This window comes from Herpailurus yagouaroundi, unplaced genomic scaffold, assembly GCF_014898765.1.
Source record: "Herpailurus yagouaroundi ecotype Mexico unplaced genomic scaffold, PumYag 192, whole genome shotgun sequence".
Classification (NCBI taxonomy): Eukaryota; Metazoa; Chordata; class Mammalia; order Carnivora; family Felidae; genus Herpailurus; species Herpailurus yagouaroundi.
Window position 1 is genome coordinate 2383315 of NW_024412423.1, and position 18899 is coordinate 2402213.

The following is an 18899-nucleotide window of genomic DNA, read 5'->3' on the forward strand; positions in this document are numbered from 1 at the left end:
CTTACCAATAACGTGGAATAGTTGATGTATTTAAGCATAAACATTACTGGATGTTTCTCATTAATGTATTTTGAAAAAATAAAGCCAACTTTGAAGTATTTTCAGATTCACTTAATTTTTAAAAGCACAATATATTCCCCAACGTGAAGCATTTGTGTACTTTTTTGTTGTTGTTGTTACTAATTTAGAAGAGAAGCAACAAACTACTCTTACAGAATGGTATTCGGCTCAAGAGAATACATTCAAGCCTGAATCTCAGAGGCAGAGAACTGTTCCGAATGTGACTGAAGAGTATGATTTGTTGGATGATGGTGGGGATGCTGTCTTCAGCCAGTTGGTAAGACCTTGTTGATTTACACTGATATTTTGAGTGAAAATTGTGTAGTTTAAAGAACATCTTACGAGATTATAATATGTTACTGAATTATTACAGTGTAATTCTCTTAGTTTATCTTAGGCTAAACACATTTTTCAGAAAAACTTTCTAACATACTTTTTTTGGCAAATAATGCAACATTTTTTATTGTTTTATATGAATTTAAATTATTTCAATATTTTCTCTGATTTTTTTGAAGACAATAAAGATATTATGGATATATGTTATCATTGCCTGATATTTTATCATCTCAAAAGTTTTTTTATTAAAATTTTTTTTATGTTTATTAATTTTGAAAGAGGCAGAACATGAGTGGGGGAGAAACAGAGAGGGAGACACAGAATCCAGAGTAGGCTCCAAGCTCTGAGCTGTCAGCACAGAACCCAGTGCAGGGCTTGAACCCATGAACCGCAAGATCATGACCTGAGGCAAAGTTGGATGCTTAACCCACTGAGCTACCCAGGTGCCCCTATCATCTCAAAAGTTTAAGAACCTGTGAGCTGAACAATGTAAGATAAGTTCAGTTAAGAGAAAATTGAGAAAAAACTTTTGAAATTAGAGCCCATAGTCAATACTGGTGTTGTTTCTACAACCAACCAGCTGTGTGACTTTATAAAATCAGTTACCTGCTGTAGACCTCAGTTTATTCTTTTCTTCTGCTTTTCTTTTTTCTATTTTGCCACAGAATGTTTTACAAATGAAATATTTTGTAGAAGCCTTGCCTGCTCGTCTTTACTGTCCACTCCCATCCCTACATGGGGCTTCTGCTACCTTGGGTTCCATTGAAACTGTTTGAATCCAGGTTGAAAACTGGAACTAGCTGATTTCCTAGGTCCCTTCTGGTCTTTAATTCTGGTTTAGAATTCTTTAAAAGGTACTGGTGATTAGTGTGATGGAAAATATTGCTGGGCCTATGCACTTTTTGGAAAAAGAATTTAACTGTTTTGAGCATGAGAAGGTACATATGCAGGTGCATTTGGTTCAGTGAATAGCCTTTTGACCATGAAATCAGTGTTTCTTGGGGCGCCTGGGTGGCTCAGTCGGTAAGCGTCCGACTTCGGCTCAGGTCACAATCTCGCCGTTCGTGAGTTCGAGCCCCGCGTCGGGCTCTGGGCTGACGGCTTGGAGCCTGGAGCCTGCTTCCGATTCTGTGTCTCCCTCTCTCTCTCTGCCCCTCCCCCACTTGTGCTCTGTCTCTCTCTGTCCCTCAAAAATAAATAAAAGGTTAAAAAAAAAATCAGTGTTTCTTAAGCCTGGTTGCACATGAGCATCACCTCAGGAACTTATTTTATTTTATTTTATTTTTTTAAATTTTTTTCAACATTTTTTATTTATTTTTGGGACAGAGTGAGACAGAGCATGAACGGGGGAGGGGCAGAGAGAGAGGGAGACACAGAATCGGAAACAGGCTCCAGGCTCTGAGCCATCAGCCCAGAGCCCGACGCGGGGCTCGAACCCACGGACCGCGAGATCGTGTCCTGGCTGAAGTCGGACGCTTAACCGACTGCGACACCCAGGCGCCCCTCAGGAACTTATTTTAAAGCCCTTATGGAATCTTGCCTCCACCAGCAGAGGTTCTCATGAACTTGGCATCAGTGTTGAAATACACCAGTGTTGGCCCCTCTGATGTGCAGCTGGGAGAGAGAACCACTGGTGTACAAGTATATTTAGCAACATTTTGCTAGAAACACACTTAGGTAATATTTTGACTGAATCATGCTCCTTTGGTTACAAACTCATTCTCAGATGAAAGATAAATGTAAGAACAAGATACGATATTGTAAGTGGAGTGTGTGTGTTCAGATGAGAAACTTTTATGTCAAAGCCTGTGCTATTATATTATATGTGGTTAGTAGTTCTTGTGGCCATTGTGTCATCTCATATTCTTTGCAAGCAAAGGTTAAGCTGTCAGGTAATTTATAACCTCTGCTTTTGTTTTGTTTTTTAAAGACAGAAAAAGATGTGAATTGCCTTGAACCATGGTTAATAAAGGAAATGGATGCTTGTCTTTCTGACATATGGCTACATAAAGATGTCGATGCCTTCGCTCAGGTCTTTCACCTTATTTTAACTGAAAATGTTAGTGGTATGTATAACTTCTTAAAAATATTTTTTTTTACTCTTACAGTTATTTATGGTGGAAATGTAGTTTAATTCAGAATGTATGTACTACATTTGTTGTTCACAACCAATAATTTGTTCTTTTGGAGTACTTATTTCAAATGGACAAATCAAGATCTTATTAGCATAGTAGAATAAATATTGTGTTAAATCAGGGATTCTTTTTTTTTTTTTTTTAATGTTAATTTTTGAGAGAGAGAGAGCATGAGTGGGGCGGGGGAGTGGGAGTGGCAGAGAGAGAGGGAGACACTGAATCTGAAGCAAGCTCCAGGCTCTGAGCTGTCAGGGTAGGGCCTGACATGGTACTTGAACTCATGAATTGTGAGATCATGACCTGAGCTGAAGTTGGACGCTTAACCGACTGAGCCACCCAAGCGCCCCTAAATCAGGGATTCTTAATCTAGTAGTCTTCAGAATAGCTATGTGGGGGTCTGTGAATATATGTGCAGTTATGTGCAGAGGTATTTTTCTGTATATATATTGTACCCATATTTCTGTATATATATTGTACCCATAAATACATGTTCCTTCCCTCCCAAGGGAATATCTTTGGTTTTTTGAAATTTATGATTTCAAAAAAGGAAGGAAAAAAAAGATTGATAACTTTGCTCTAGATTTTGTATTTAGTAAGTGGAGAATTTTAACATACCGTTAGTTATATAAGCTCAAGTACTCATTCACATGCACATGCTTTATGTCATGTGATACGTTTTCATAATGACCTAGCCTGATTTTGTTAGTTGATTATAGTGACTACTGGTAACCAGAGGTGAGTTTCAGAACTCTGAAGCCTTCTAGGCAAAAGACAGAATGAAAGGCCAGAGAGTCAGTACTGGAAATGATTTAGATGTCAAGTGGTTTATCCCCTCAACTAAACTTCTCAGTGTTATTATTATTATTATTGATTACTCCTTTCTTGAAACATTTCCTTCAATCAGCCTATCCTATTCCAGCTGGAACTTCTTGGTTTCCTTCGCAGAATCTTCCCTTTTCCTGACCTCTAAATATGCAATGGCCCAGGCCTCAGTCCTTAGGCCTTGCTTCAGTTTACACGGACTCCTTTTGTGGTTCTCATCTAGTCATAGCTTTAAATACTTATTGTCTCTTAGTGACTAGCTTCAGGTACAGTAGGTCAATCAGCCTAAAAATCTTTACTCTTTACTTACATCAATTCAGCCTATGGTTAGTATAGCTCGTTGCCAACCACATTGTCTTAGTGATTCATATCACCTTTAAAACTTCTAGTTCTTTTTTTTTTTTAACATGGGATTTTGTTAAATGAATGCCCCCTATCATTTACATGTTGTTTTGATTTTTTTTATTTTTAGTTTTTTTGAGTTTTTAAATCTCATAATTAGATTTGGCCCATTGGTTTTGGTTAACAACCCCCCTCCCCCCCGCCCCCGCCACCCAGTTCTAATTGTTACCTAGTGTATTAATAAACCTTCTCAGTTTATTAGCTCAGAAGGCCTGGGTCAATGACCATGTGCTATGTATGCTAGAAGAGGCTTTAGGTCAATATTTAGGTGTAGTTGTTCAAATGGTTATAATTCCATAATGTACTAATCTAACAGACCTCTTAAGAAGGAAATGAAGATCTTTGTAAATTTAGTTTGATCTACTTTTTTTTTTCCAGTTTATCAGTCATTAAAAAAATAATCTGTATTTTGAAAAGTAACTTTTTGTATTTGGAAATGTGAACATTTGTTCATCTCCAGTTTTCTGGCAGTCTTTTTTTCTCCAAAAGAGAAATGCCTTGCCATCTTACCTGAAAGTTAGGAAAATTTGAACTCTGAGGCAAGTTGCCTTAAAATATTTATGAAGCATTAATGTATTATTCTTGACCTTCGTCCTAGATACTTCTTTAGTGTATACTATTACTTGGATGTCATCATCCTATGCATCCCATCCAGGTCCTGCATCTTTATAAAAGTGTCACTGGACATTTTCTAGAGTGCGCTATGCTAGTATTTTAAGCTGTGTGAAGCAAACTAAAATGTTGTAGTAATTCTTTGAACAGTTATTGACTTCCTGTCTTTTTATTTTTCTTCTAAAATCTCAATCCTTAATTGGCACCAGAGTTGAAAATACTTCATGTAATCCAGGAGACCCTGGGCTTCATAGGTTTCTTTTTAATGTTGTCAGTTTCTCCATGTGATCCTGTGGAAGCAGTTGGTAATTAGTAAGATGCAGGCATTCTTTGTCATGCTTATTGTCCTAGTTACCTATTGCTGCATGACAAATCATTCCTAAACTTAGCAACCTGAAACTTTTATTATCTCACACTGCTTCTGAGAATCAAGAATCTGAGAGTGGCAAAACTGAGTGGTTTTGGCTCCTAGTGACTCATAGAACAGTAGTGAAGCTGTTGTTAGGGGTTTGGTCATCTGAAGGTTTCACTGGAACTGGAGCATCTGGTTCCGAGGAGGCTCACTGACGTGGCTTTTGGCAAGAGGCCTCCAGTCATCTCTGCTTTTGGCATAAGGCTTCAGTTCGTTGCCATGTGGATCTCTTCATAGGGCTGGCTGTCTTATTCTTCCTAGGATGTGACAGCTGGCTTCTTTCAGAGTGAGTGATCAAAAGAGAAGGAGAAAAAGCAAGCAGGAAGCTGTAGGTACCTTTTAGAGTGAGTTACGTAGTCTAGCTCTGCCTCTTGAAGAGAGGAGTACTAAGGAATTGTTGGATACTTATTAATACCCTGCTGCTGAAAATACATACTTATTCGTACCTGCTGCTCAAAAATATACACATTTTGGTTCTGTTCTCCAGGGCTATCAAATGACTATTCAGTTGAAGCTGTAATTCTCTTACAGTGAGTATAGGTCATAATCTTTTCAGACCTTTTTAAAAATGCGTGTGCCTGGCCATCCCAGACTTACCGACTCTGAATCTAGAGTAAATCATGGCTATCTGTGCTTTTAGAAATAAGAAGCTTGAGGTAATTCTCTTCTGAGTCCTCCTCCCCATCTTAAGAACCATTGATTTGTATTAATGGTTACCATGTTGTAGAGTATTATTAAACAATGAGAATAATTGGGTATCTAAAATTTTCCATTTGTAATTATCTTAAATTTTACTGCAGAGGTTCCCCCCCCCCCCCCCAGTGGTTCTTTATTTTTGAAATTTCCAGTTTTATAATTTAAGCAAACTGGTGCTAAGCAATTTTAATATATTGCATTCCTTGAGACATATATTCTAGGAAAGAACTTAAACTCAATAGACCTTTGTTTTTCTCATGGAGGGATTTTATCGTTTGTAAACTTTCTGCCAATGCTTTATTTCCATTAAACATCTCAGTAAGTAACAGCCTGGAATGGTGGAATGAAAACAAAACGAAAGAACAACAAAAAATGGTCTTGAACTTTGCATTTGCACTTTTAAGCATTCATTACCAGTTGCTGATGAACATTAACTTTTTAATTCTTTGTATTTTGTCATCTGATGATTAAGACTTAGGAAAATTATAAGGGTTCTGCAAGTTACTAGTTTCCCTCTTCTGTTTTAATTATCATGGTGAACTTAAGACAGCTTAACAACTATCTTTCCTTCTCTTGCCTTCCAAATGATTGTCCCTATTCCATCATTTATTTTTATTTATTTATTTGTTTATTTATTTATTTATTATTATTATTATTTTTTTTAGAGAGAGTGTGAGTGGGGGAGAGGGACAGAGGGCAAGGGAGAGAGAATCCCAAGCAGGCTCAGCACTCAGCATGGAGCCTGACGTGGGGCTCAATCCTGTGACCCTGGGATCATGACCTGAGCTGAAGTCAAAAGTTGGATGCTCAACTGACTGAGCCACCCAGGCGCCCCTCCTCCATTGTGTTTATATTAAAAGCATATGAATGACATCTCCTTGGATGATCTGAGTTAAGGTTATGTAATACTGTTACCATGTAGTGGGTTAAGGCGCAAAGTCCCAAGTGAATTCTCCTGACAGTCATTTATTTCTTTTATTTAACTTAAAAAAAATTAAAACGATTTAAAAAATTTGGAAATGTAACCTATATTTATCTTTTCCTGTTTTTAGTTGATTATAGGCATAGCGAAACCAGTGCAACAGCTCTGATGGTTGCTGCTGGACGAGGTTTTTCAAGTCAAGTAGAGCAGTTAATTAGCATGGGAGCCAACGTGCACAGTAAAGCGTCAAATGGCTGGTAATTGTAAACTGCATCCGTTCTTTGTATGTCTTGGTCCAGCTACACATACTGTCTTTGATTTCTTACGTTTGTCTTTATGTTAAAAGCTGTTCTATAATAATTGCTGGAATATCTCTAATGGGTGAATGAGTAATGTGACTAGTTTTATAATTTTGAAAACATCATTTTTCTAATAGTTTGATATCTTTGAATTTTGGCAGGATGGCTTTAGATTGGGCTAAACACTTTGGACAGACTGAAATTGTGGATCTTCTGGAATCTTACAGGTAAAACTTTATTCTGTGCTTAATTAACCCTAACTTCTTTTTTATTTAAAAAAAATTTTTTTTTTAACATTTCTTCATTTTGAGAGACAGAGGCAGAGCATGAGCAGGGGAGGGGGAGAGAGAGAGAGATACAGAATCCGAAGCAGGCTCCAGGCTCTGAGCTGTTTGTTAGCACAGAGCCCGACGTGGGGCTTGAACTCACAAACCGCAAGACCAGGACCTGAGCTGAAGTCGGACGCTCAACTGACTGAGCCACCCAGGTGCCCCCTAACTTCTTTTTTAAAAGCTTAGCTGTGAAAATCGGTATGATGCTGTAGGCTATAGTCTCTTATTCAGAGATTTTCTTTTGTGTTTTGTTTTTTTTTTTTGCTTTTTTTTTTCTTGCTGTTGGTTTTTGAATTCTAAGGAATTCTAAGGAAAAAAAAAATTTTTGTAGGGTGCCGGTAAGATCCACTATGCTGTAATAATTTATTTTATTTTGAAAAACAGAAGGATTTCCAGTTAAACATGGTAGCTAGAACACATGTGATTTATCTGCATTTTCACAAAACCTCGTTGAAATGGTACAGAAGGAATGTTCAAGCTAATAAAGTGAAAGAGATTGAAGAGGTCATAGCAACTGATTGAAGAAATTAGTAAATTTTTGGGTACTAGAAGGCTAGTGGATCGGTGCTGGTTGATGTGGCAGAGCTGAGAAAACTGAAACCTGAGTGCCCACAGAGGGAAGTGCCAGTGAGAAACAGATTCATTTTAGCTTCTTAGAGGCTCACTTAACTAATTCTTTTTTTTTAAATGAATCTTTTTTTTTTTTTTTAATGTTTATTTTTGAGAGAGAGACAGAGCGTGAGTAGGGAGGGGCAGAGAGAGAGGGAGACACAGATCTGAAGCAGCCTCCAGGCTCTGAGCTGTTAGCACAGAGGTCGACGCGGAACTCAAACTTGTCAACCGTGAGATCATGACCTGGGCTGAAGTCGGACACTCAACTGACTGAGCCACCCAGGCGCCCCTCACTTAACTACTTCTGAATAACAGTGAAAGAAAAGGCCAAAAACAAAACAAAAACAAAAAACCACAACAACAAAACCCCCCCCAAAATCCCAGAATTGATTGAAATTCTCTATGAGGAACATTTAGAATTCCAGATTCCCTTCTCCCCTCCACCAGGTGATACCACTTCCCCACCTTTGCAGGAAGTGGGAAGTATATTAAAAAATAAAGCCACGGACATGTTGGACTTGGAGGTACCAGGCACAGTGGGAGAGTAGGAGTGAGGCATCAAACAGAAAAGTCTAAAGACTGAAAGTTGAGGTACCATCCACTCCCTTCCACTGCTGTCCTGTTGCCTTTTCCTGTTTGAAGCGTATGTTCTTTAGCAGAAAACTTGAGAATTCTTTCCTGGGAAAACAGACGAAGCCGAGGGAAAAGAATTAGAATTATAGAAGGTTGGGTATTCCTTCAGTGAAATAACCGTCTTTAAACTAGATAGCTCAGCAATTGTCACCTGTGCAGATGGAGTTTTTTTTTTTTTTTTTTTTCATTGTCTTTATTTTATTTATTTTTTTTTTTTTTAAATTTTTTTTTTTTTTTTTCAACGTTTATTTTTGGGACAGAGAGAGACAGAGCATGAACAGGGGAGGGGCAGAGAGAGAGAGGGAGACACAGAATCGGAAACAGGCTCCAGGCTCTGAGCCATCAGCCCAGAGCCCGACGCGGGGCTCGAACTCACGGACCGCGAGATCGTGACCTGGCTGAAGTCGGACGCTCAACCGACTGCGCCACCCAGGCGCCCCTTTTCATTGTCTTTAAAGATGAACAAAATGTTGGGGATGATCACTGGAAATCTTTGAGGGGAAAAAGCACCCACAATCCAACAGACAACAATAGCAACCAAAAAACCTGGAACTTGGATGGGACTAAGCATTAGTGACCAGAAGACTTCAAAAACTAATAGAAAATATTCATGAAAGAGAAACAATGTGTTATAAAACAGGAACAGAACACATATCTTTGTTTAAATCTTACCTTCATGGGGGCTACCTAATTAATCCTATTACTGCAGTCTACCTCCTGTGCTACTGATCCTCCTTAACTGATTCTACTTTGATTTAAAAAAGAAGAATCAGACAATACTTTTCACAGTCCTATGAAACAAAGCCTTCATTTTGGTAATTAAAAGTTTTAGGTAAATTTAGGTCAGATTGTGTAGATTTTAATGTTTATTTTTGAGACAGAGACTGAGACAGCGCATGAACTGGGGAGGGTCAAAGAGACAGGGAGACACAGAATCTGAAACAGGCTCCAGGCTCTGAGCTGTCAGCACAGAGCCTGACGCGGGGCTCGAACTCACGGACTGCGAGATCACAACCTGAGCCGAAGTCAGACGCTTAACCAACTGAGCTACCCAGGCGCCCCCAGATTGTGTAGATTTTAGATTAGATCTCTTAAGAAAAGAGAAAGATATTTTATTAAAGGAAAAGGTACCTGAATAAAACATGTTTAGTAATACGTGGATAGCATCTATCGGTCTTCAACCTATAAGAATCAAAAGTGAAAAAAATGGAATTTGAAGTTAAAATATATCAAAACATCTTTTATTGAAGAACATATAAATGTTTTATATGAGTTGGGTTTTTGTATTTAATTCTATAGATATAGTCTCAGGTATTAGATGAAGTATGTTTGAAGTATGAAATTAGTCTTTTCGTTTTAATTTCAATTAAATGCTAATGACGTTTAGAGTGACAAAGTTCTTAGCAATGGCAGGGTTTGTTGTCATTTCAGTTAATAGCACCCAGAACTTGCAGTCCTTTTAGTGCTAATACTTTGAATGCTTCACTTTGAATGCTTCTTAGGGTGCTAGGAAGTATCTCAGTACACACTATATATTACCAAGTACAGGAGTTATCTGGATAATATTCTAATTATCCTGGCTACCTGGGCTTTCTTTTTAGTCCGCAGATCATGACATTATCAATCACCAATTTTAAACATTTAAAATGCAATTTATTAATAAAACGTGTGTTGGATTATTGATAATTGATATGTAAAGTTAGTGGGGTTTTTTTGAGAGTGCTAGTGGAGAGGGGCAAAGGGAAAGAGAGAGAGCATCTCAAGCAGGTTCCACACCCAGTATGTAGCCCGACATGGGGCTCCATCCCACGACCATGACATCATGACCCGAACTGAATCAAGAGTTGGGTGTTCAACTGACCGAGCCAACCAGGCTCCCTTGAAGTTAGAGCTTTAAACAAAGAACATACTCCTCTCCTCATTTACCTGTTAAGAAGTAAAAAACCAAAAAACTTGGAGTATTTGAAAAAGGATCTTAAATTTAAAATACTACAATTTTAAGTTTAATATTTTCCCTATTGAGATCAGGCTTCATTTTCTGCTAAGCTCTTTAAGAGAAATGGGCTGAACTGAACTTCCTAGAAATCTTATTGCTAGTCACTAGTGGTGGCAGTAGTTTATAGTTTTATATAGAGGATGAAGAAGCAAGCAATTATTTAATTTATGCTGATTCTGGGCTTTTGGAAAGTAGTGAAATCAATCTGCTTTTAGAATAGAATTACCAAGTTAGCAGTCATGTTAAGCTGGTACCTGTAGAATTGTGGTTTGTTTGTTTTTTTAACATAGACTTTTCTTCAGAGTATTGTTTATAAGAGTGAACAACCTGTTGAAGTATAAATGATGATTGAAAATTTGTGTCTTTTAAGTTTTATTATGGTAAAGTTTACATACCACATGAGTTAGTTCACCCATGTTACACAGTCATTACCACAATCAATTTTGAGAACGTTTTCATTACCCATCTCCCCCCAAAAAACGCAACTCTTCCAGCTCTCGACACCTAGTGTACTTTCTGTTTCTGTAGGTTTGTCTATTCTGTACACTTAATCTAAGTGGAATGGTATCATACTTGGTCTTTTTGTGATTGGCTTCTTTCATTAGCATAATGTGTTCCAAGGTTCATCCATGTTGTAGCAGGTGTTCTTTTTCTGACTAATAACCTACTCTGTGGATACATCACGATTTGTTTAACCATTCATCAATTGATGAACATTTGGGTTTCCACTTTTTGACTCTTACCAATAATTCTGGTATGAACATTTGTGTACACATATTTATATGGACATGTATTTTCATTTCCCTTGTTTATATACCTAGCAGTGGAAGTGGAATTGCTGGGACGTGTGGTCACACTGTGTTTAACATTTTGAGGAACCGCCATATTCTTTTTCAAAGTGGCTTCACCATTTTATGCTCTCACCAGCAATGTATGATGGTTACAGTTTCTCCACACCCTCTCTCCACACTTACTTTCTTGTCTTTTTTTTATTGTAGTCCTCCTAGTGAGTGTGAAGTGGTATTCATTGTGGTTTTGATTTTCATTTCTCTGATGACTAATGATGTTGAACATCTTTTCAGTGTGTTTATTGGCCGTTCGTATATTGTCTTTGGAGAAATGTCTTCAGATTGTGTTTTCAAAAATCACTTACTGACAAATTTTACTTTGGATAATGTACTGTAAACCAAAACATGAATTGTAGCTGGGACATTAAGTATCACTTACCCTCTTTAGGGTGTATTTAAAATTTGAAGAAGGATATCATGGGAATTGTTGGCCTTAAAGGATTACTCTTTTTTGATGAAAATTGAGTTTGTGGGTTTTTTTTGTTGTTGTTGTTTCTGTCTTTTTTTTCCTAGTGCTTCACTGGAATTTGGAAATCTAGATGAAAGTTCTCTGGTACACACAAATGGGAGTGAACTCAGTGCAGAAGACAGAGAGCTCCTGAAAGCTTATCATCACAGTTTTGATGATGAAAAAGTAGACTTGGATTTGATCATGCACCTTCTATACAATATCTGCCATGGTTGTGATGCTGGTAAATAACTACTGTCTAAAATAACTGGAACAACAGTGTATACTTCGATTTCAAAATTAATATGTTGTGTGTACAGATTTTTGTGTAATTCCATTGGCAGTATTGCATAAATAATCTCTTAAACATCATAAGTGTCACAGTTTATTGGTACATAAAAACACGTGATAGAGTTCATTATAGATGGTTCTGTTGATTGGTTCTGGTTTGTAAAACCAGAGGTTTACTGTTAAAAACATTATTCTTCTCCAAGGAGCAATATTAATTTTCCTGCCTGGATATGATGAAATTGTTGGACTGCGGGATCGTATCCTGTTTGATGACAAGCGGTTTGCTGATAACACACACAGGTAAAAGCTAAAGCTTTATATTTGCTGCTTTAAGTAACAGATAGGTACCATAGTGTATTTTCCCTTTCATTGTCAACAGATATCAAGTCTTTATGCTTCATTCAAATATGCAAACATCTGATCAAAAGAAGGTATTGAAAAACCCGCCTGCTGGTGTTCGAAAAATTGTAAGCTTTATAAAATCTTCTTTTGTCCATTTTATTAGTCATTGGTCCTGTTTTCGTATTAACTGTAACACAACATTCCATTTTGCAGATCCTTTCCACCAATATTGCTGAAACCAGCATCACAGTCAATGATGTTGTCTTTGTTATTGATTCTGGTAAGGTGAAAGAGGTAGGTTGGAGGAATTGTATTTTATTTAAATGAAGAAGATTAAGTTACATTCCAACAAATGCTTTTATAAGCAGAATTCACTTTAGTGGGAAAATCTCTGGTTCTGCCTGAATTTACCATAGTAGTCGTTGATTTCTCTGAAGTGAATATTTTAAACAGTTCAGAATATAAGATCCAGTTAGTGTAACAAATTATATTAAAAAAATGAGCTTCTGCTGATTAAATATTAGGAAGAAAGTAAAGGGTTGGCTAGCTACACTGAAAATTTTGTCACAGTGTGGGAATTTGATTACATATTTTGTATGCTTTCCTTCTACATGTGGGCATGGACCATGTCCCTCCTGTTCAATGTTTAATCTCCGGTGCTCCACATGTAGCAGATACTCAAAAGATATTTAGTTTGAGAGAACCATACTCAGAGGAAGCAGACAAAACTAAAGTTCAGCAAATGATAGTGGACACATGGGTCCATTACCTGCTTTTATCAAAATAAATTCCGTCAGAACACTGCCATGTTCACTCTTCTGCCTATTGACTATGGCTGCTTTCACAGTGCAGATGGCAGATTTGAATTAGTTGCAACAGAGACTCTCTACAAAGGCTAAAATATTTACTGCCAACCCGGTAGAAATAAAAGACAGCATTTATTTTCTTTAGCATTAGAATACTCAGCAGTTCTAAATGGCCTTAACTTTGGTAGGTCCTTTTACTGAAAGAGTTGAAAGTGAGAGGTGGTTGATTTTCAAGGAAAGATACTATCTATGTTGGGGAAAGCAAATGATCTCTGTTCTAGTGGATATAAATGATCATGTTTTAATGTGAAAAAAATTTATTAATTGCTTTATAATGTTTTCAAAGTAATTTTAAGGAATATCTTATAGAACACAAGATTTTATTATAAAATTTGGACATTTCATTATAGTTGGATACTGTAAAGAAGGGATAATACATTTTGTTTTTTTATAAGAGGATAATGATGAATATTATCTTTAAAAGTCTGAATGGTGAGTCCACAAAAATTCAGATTTTATTGCCCTGAAATTAGCTAAAGCTGAACAAGTGAATTTTGAATAATTTAGAAATTAATTCCTATAGGTATCATTTATCAAGTAAACCATAGTTAAGAATATGATGATAGTGTCAGAAGTTATTTTACATACAAAATTGACAAATGTGACATTTTATTAAAAACTATATTGGTATTATTTTTTCTAAAGATCCTATAATTAAACTATTATGAGAATGCATTTGTAATTGCTCTATATAGTTATCCTATGAAAGGGAAAGTGTAAGTCACTGAATGATTAAGTATATATTCTAGTTAGGAATCCACTCTTTTAAAGTATTTCTCTATAGTGAATTTTTGCTTTAGAATCTTTGAGGATGTATGGAGGGAATAATGGTTCTTTTTAAAATTTTTTTTTTTTTTTTTTTTTTTTTTAGTGTTTATTTTTGAGAGACAGAGCACAAGCAGGGAAGGGGCAGGGAGAGAGGGAGACACAGAATCCAAAATAGGCTCCAGGCTCTGAGTTGTCAGCACAGAGCCTGACATGGGGCTGGAACCCATGAACCGGGAGATCATGACCTGAGCCAAAGTCGGGTCGCTTAACTGACTGAGCCACCCAGGCACCCCTATTTATTTCTGAGAGTGAGAGAGACGGAGAGCGAGCACGCGCTCAGCAGGGGAGGGGCAGAGAGAGAGAGGGAGACACAGAATCTGAAGCAGGGTCCAGGCTTTGAGCTGCCAGCCACAGACCCTGAGGCGGGGCTCGAACTCACAGACTGCGAGATCATGACCTGAGCTAAAGTTGGACGCTTAACTGACTGAGCCACCCAGGCGAAGAGGCTTTAAATTAAACTTGGCATGTTAAAATATATTCATAATGTTTCTTGCTGTTTCTTCTTAAACACCTTTTATAAAAGTTTTAACATGAAGAAAACTTAATTACAGAAATCCTTTGATGCACTGAATTTTGTTACAATGTTAAAAATGGTGTGGATATCCAAAGCTAGTGCCATACAACGAAAAGGCAGGTAATGTACATTCATTCACTCAATTGCCTATAAAATGGAAACATTTTGGTATGTATTACATATTTAACATATATTCTTTCTATAAAATGTTAAGATTTTCATGTTAATCTTCATTTTTATATTTTTGTAAAGCAATCCATTTTAAAATATACTTTTTTTTAAAGGTTGAATTCAGCTTATTTTAAATTTTTTTGCCTAGTATAATCTGTACTCAGAAGATGTAAGAAAAATAGACAAAATTAAATGGAAAATCTCTTCAATATTTGCTACATAGGACAAAGGACTAATTTCTGTATTTTGCAAAAAAACCCCTTCCAAATCAATTCACGAAGACCAATACATGAACCTCACATATATCACCTCATATATGCCAAAAGAAATGTAAATTAGCGAGGTAATATTTTTTGCTTATCACTGGATTTTCATTGATGAAAATGTTTAACAGTACATACAACAGAGTTGGCAAAAGTATAGGCCAGTAAGCTTTCATGGTTTGCTGATGGGAGTGTAAATTGGTGTGACTTCTTCAGAGGACAGTTTGAAACTGTCGATCCAGATCTACCCTTTGCCACTGGATTCACCTTCTCATAATTTGTCCTGAGTATACTTGTGCACTGTGTGCAGGGATGTGTTTAAGAATGTTTTCTGCAGCATTGTTTGTAATAGTGAAAAATCTGAGAACATTGTAGTGTCCATTAGTAGTGAAGTATTGTAGTTAGATAAATTATGCTGTAGTCACACAATGGTATACTAGGTAAGTGTTAAAAGGAAAGATGTAGATGTATGTATTTTTATAGTGGAATGGGTTTTCAGAATATGTTATTAATTGAAAAAAGTAAGGTGTAGAACATGCATCCAATAGTATTTGCTTGTGCTAAATATGTATATGTGTATGTATATATGTATGTGTATATATAGTTTAATGTTTATTTTTGTGAGAGAGATGGAGTGTGAGTGGGGGAGGGGCAAAGAGAAAGGGAGACACAGGATCCGAATCAGGCTCCAGGCTCTGAGCTGTCAGCACAAAGCCCGACACAGGGCTCGAACCCACAAACCGTGAGATCATGATCTGAGCCGAAGTCTGATGCTCAACTGACTGAGCCACCCAGGCGCCCCAGTATATATTTAGGCACAAATGCATTGTCAAGTTTGAGAGAAACATTAAAAAAACAATTGTTGACTCCGAGAAGGTGGGTTTGTGGGGCTCTTGAAGGAGATTTAATTTTCATTTTATTGCTTTGTAGTTTGGTTACTTATTTTAATAAATAAATAACATGCTTGTGTTACTTTTTCTTTTTAAAAAAAGATTAAAAAAAGTATTGTATTTTTCGATAATCATTTGACTGATTTTTTTCTTTCATTTTAACTGATAGAACAACATCAGATACTGACTTTAAAGATGTGCCTCATATGCTGAAGATGGTGGATGCATTATTTCTGTGCTTTATACTTTCATAGGATGTTCTTGAGGGCTTGTTGCTATTACCGTATCAGTTGTTTTCTTATGACAAGGTGTGGCTTGATACACTGAGCTAGGTTTATAGGCTGTTAATAGTATATTATTAGGGATGAAAATCAGAAATTGTTAAAATTTTTCTTGTCATCTGTTTCAACAGGTATTTTTTTTTTTTTTACAGCCTTCACTGTGCAAGTGTTAGGGATACAATGATCAATAGAGCCTGATGAGTAGAGTTTGAGGTGGGGGGAATGGTGTAGTTCTTCTTGGAATCCAGTAAAGTAAGCAATGATAATACTATGTGATTTGTGCTACAACTGGATTATGCTTCTAGAGGAGTTAAGGTAGAATCTGAGATAAATATGAATAAAGAGGTGTTGTGGCTCTCTGTCTCTCAAAAATAAATAAATGTTAAAAAAAAAGATGTTGTGGGAAGGCTTTTCTAGCAGAGGCAAGGCTTACGCAAAGGCCTAAAGAAAAGCGTGAGCAAGAAAGTTGTTTGGGTGGAGTTTAGTTTAGAGGAGAATGGTGAAAAGAGCAGAAAGAGGTAAGTTGCGGACAGGTCCTTAAGGACCCTTTTGTGTTTTCTGTCTTCTTAATAAACCAGAGGATGGTTCAATGATCATATTCTTTTAGCTCTTTGAAGAATGAGTTGGTACAGACAAAACTGATGGTAGGAGGACCCAGTAGGAGGCTCTTTCATTAATATTTGCATTTAAAGTAAGGGAGAGATGACAGTAGTGTGGATTGTGATAGTGGAGAAATAAAGTAGATAATTCAGGAGATACTAAGGGGTAAGGAATACTGTGGAGTCAAGGATGTCATACAGGTGTCTTAGAAATTTTGTGGATGGTGGTGCCGTCGTCATGGAAAGTGGGAATGGTGGTTCTGTTGGGGAGAAGAATGAACTTTTGGTTGTGTTGAGTTTGACTGGAAAACCTAAATGGGGCTAAAAGGTTTCATAAGGGTAAATGTACGGTTAGGATGAAGAGATCTCAGTGGATGGAAATTGAAGTCAGGAGGATAATTAGGATCCCCTTGGGAGAGAGGGTAGAGCAGGAGAGCAGAGGGCTGAGGTCCAGCCTCACAGGAACATCAACATTTAAGGACTGGCAAAAGACAGAGGTATCTCAGAAGAGGCAGGAGAGGAGGGAAAGCGGATGGGTTGATAGTGAGGAAAGTACTGATGAAGGAAGCAGTGGTCCAGAGTCTAATTTTTTGTAACTTTGTAACTACAACAGTGTGTTACTTATGTTTGGGGGTCTGGATTGTGAGCTTTGCCAAGGTAGGGATATTTCTGTATCTCTCTCATTTAGCATACTCAGCCTTGCCATTAGCGGACATGATGACTGTGGGTGAAATGAAAAGAGACTGCTTTTCTTCGAGATATTTTTCTGCTGCTTCCCAGAAAATGATACAAGTCTGTACGGTGACGGGGAGGGTGGTGGGGATGCCACTCCCTGGGAGCTGTTTAATGCCTGCTTTGTGCAATTCTAAACAGCGGCATATGCACTGAGCTCTGAACACAGTGCTTGTGTCAGTTCAGTAAAGCTGATGAAATTTATTTTCTTTTCAAATTTTTATTTAAATTCTAGTTAGTTAACATACAGTGCAATATTGGTTTCAGCAGTAGGATTCAGTGATTCATCATTTACATATACAAAGCTGGTGAAATTTAAATTACCATGTATTTTTTCTTTATTTTTAGTCTCATATGTATCTTACCTAAAAAAATTTTTTTTAATCATTTCCTTAGAAGGCTTATCAGGTAGGTGTCATTCATGAATTTTTGTAAATGAATCCCAGATGGGTAAAGTGCCTTCTGGAAAGATTCAGAGGGGAGGAGTATCATAGTAGGGATTTGCACTCAGATGTCCTGACCCTGGTCCATTGCTCTGTCTCCTTAGCACACTGCTTGTATAGTTTCCTTGATATAGTCTTCATTTCTTGTTTGAATCTCAATTTTTTATTTCACTTTTAAGGGCAGGGAGATGTAGACCTGGAATTTGTTTCCGGCTGTTCAGCAGACTCCGATTCCAGAATATGTTGGAATTTCAGACTCCAGAACTTTTGAGAATGCCATTACAGGTAGGAATTTACGAAACTCTAAATTAGAGGCTATTTTTGTGGGTGACAGAGGAGAAAGGACCATTACTAGTTGGACTTTAAATAATCAACTCATAAAACGAACTTATAAAATGTATATTATGTAGGGTGGTTATGTACCTAACATTTTTTTCCTATACTAGAAAATCCATAAACCTCTAAAATTTTAAAGTTACTTGAATGCATTTAAATTATGGTACAGTTTATAAATATGCTTTTTTTTATATGCGACATTTTAGAAGTCTAACGACCACATTGTGTTCACCTTTCACATTCTCACTGAGGATTAGAAAACAAATTATTTAAGGTCCAAAAGATAATGCCACAATCTCAGTTTAAGATGCTGAGATTACGATGGTAGTTTAGAAGGGAGTCTGCTGAGATTTCCTGGCCTTTATTGTTTTGCTTTAGGTCTTCTCACTTCACAGAACAGCCAGACATTGTAGTTTCTAGGGAAAACTACCGGAAGTACATAAATTTGATTATCTGGTGTGCTGAGATGGATGTTGGTTTCTAAACATTTCCAGAGATACTGGATCATGTTTTTGGTATTCATGTACCTGGATAACTTCCCACTTTTCCATGCCTTATGGTCTTAGGATAAAATACAAAACTCTTAACAGGAGCCTAAATTATCTGCCCTTCCTGTGTCTCTAGTTTTAATTTTGACATCTTGTCTTTCCTTCTCTCTCTGCTCATACCAGTAGTTCGAATTTCTCAAGCACACCTTGTTTCTGTATTAGGGGCTTCCTCTGTGTGCTCTGCTCTCCCTAGAATCCTCCCTCTTGTTTCTTTGATAATTACCTCCTAC

At 37.1% G+C, this 18899-nt stretch overlaps 1 protein-coding gene across 3 annotated transcripts in view; it reads left to right on the top strand.

The window, feature by feature from the left end:
- YTHDC2 (YTH N6-methyladenosine RNA binding protein C2) overlaps positions 1 to 18899 on the top strand; it is a 70828-nt gene that overhangs the window by 22093 nt on the left and 29836 nt on the right. For all 3 annotated transcript variants that reach the window (XM_040444256.1, XM_040444255.1, XM_040444257.1), the window contains 10 exons: positions 189 to 337; positions 2327 to 2462; positions 6528 to 6654; positions 6858 to 6923; positions 11631 to 11809; positions 12060 to 12156; positions 12236 to 12323; positions 12412 to 12492; positions 14444 to 14526; positions 17965 to 18070. In XM_040444256.1, the coding sequence (XP_040300190.1) occupies positions 189 to 337; positions 2327 to 2462; positions 6528 to 6654; positions 6858 to 6923; positions 11631 to 11809; positions 12060 to 12156; positions 12236 to 12323; positions 12412 to 12492; positions 14444 to 14526; positions 17965 to 18070 (1112 nt within the window). The remainder of the gene's footprint in view (positions 1 to 188; positions 338 to 2326; positions 2463 to 6527; positions 6655 to 6857; positions 6924 to 11630; positions 11810 to 12059; positions 12157 to 12235; positions 12324 to 12411; positions 12493 to 14443; positions 14527 to 17964; positions 18071 to 18899) is intronic.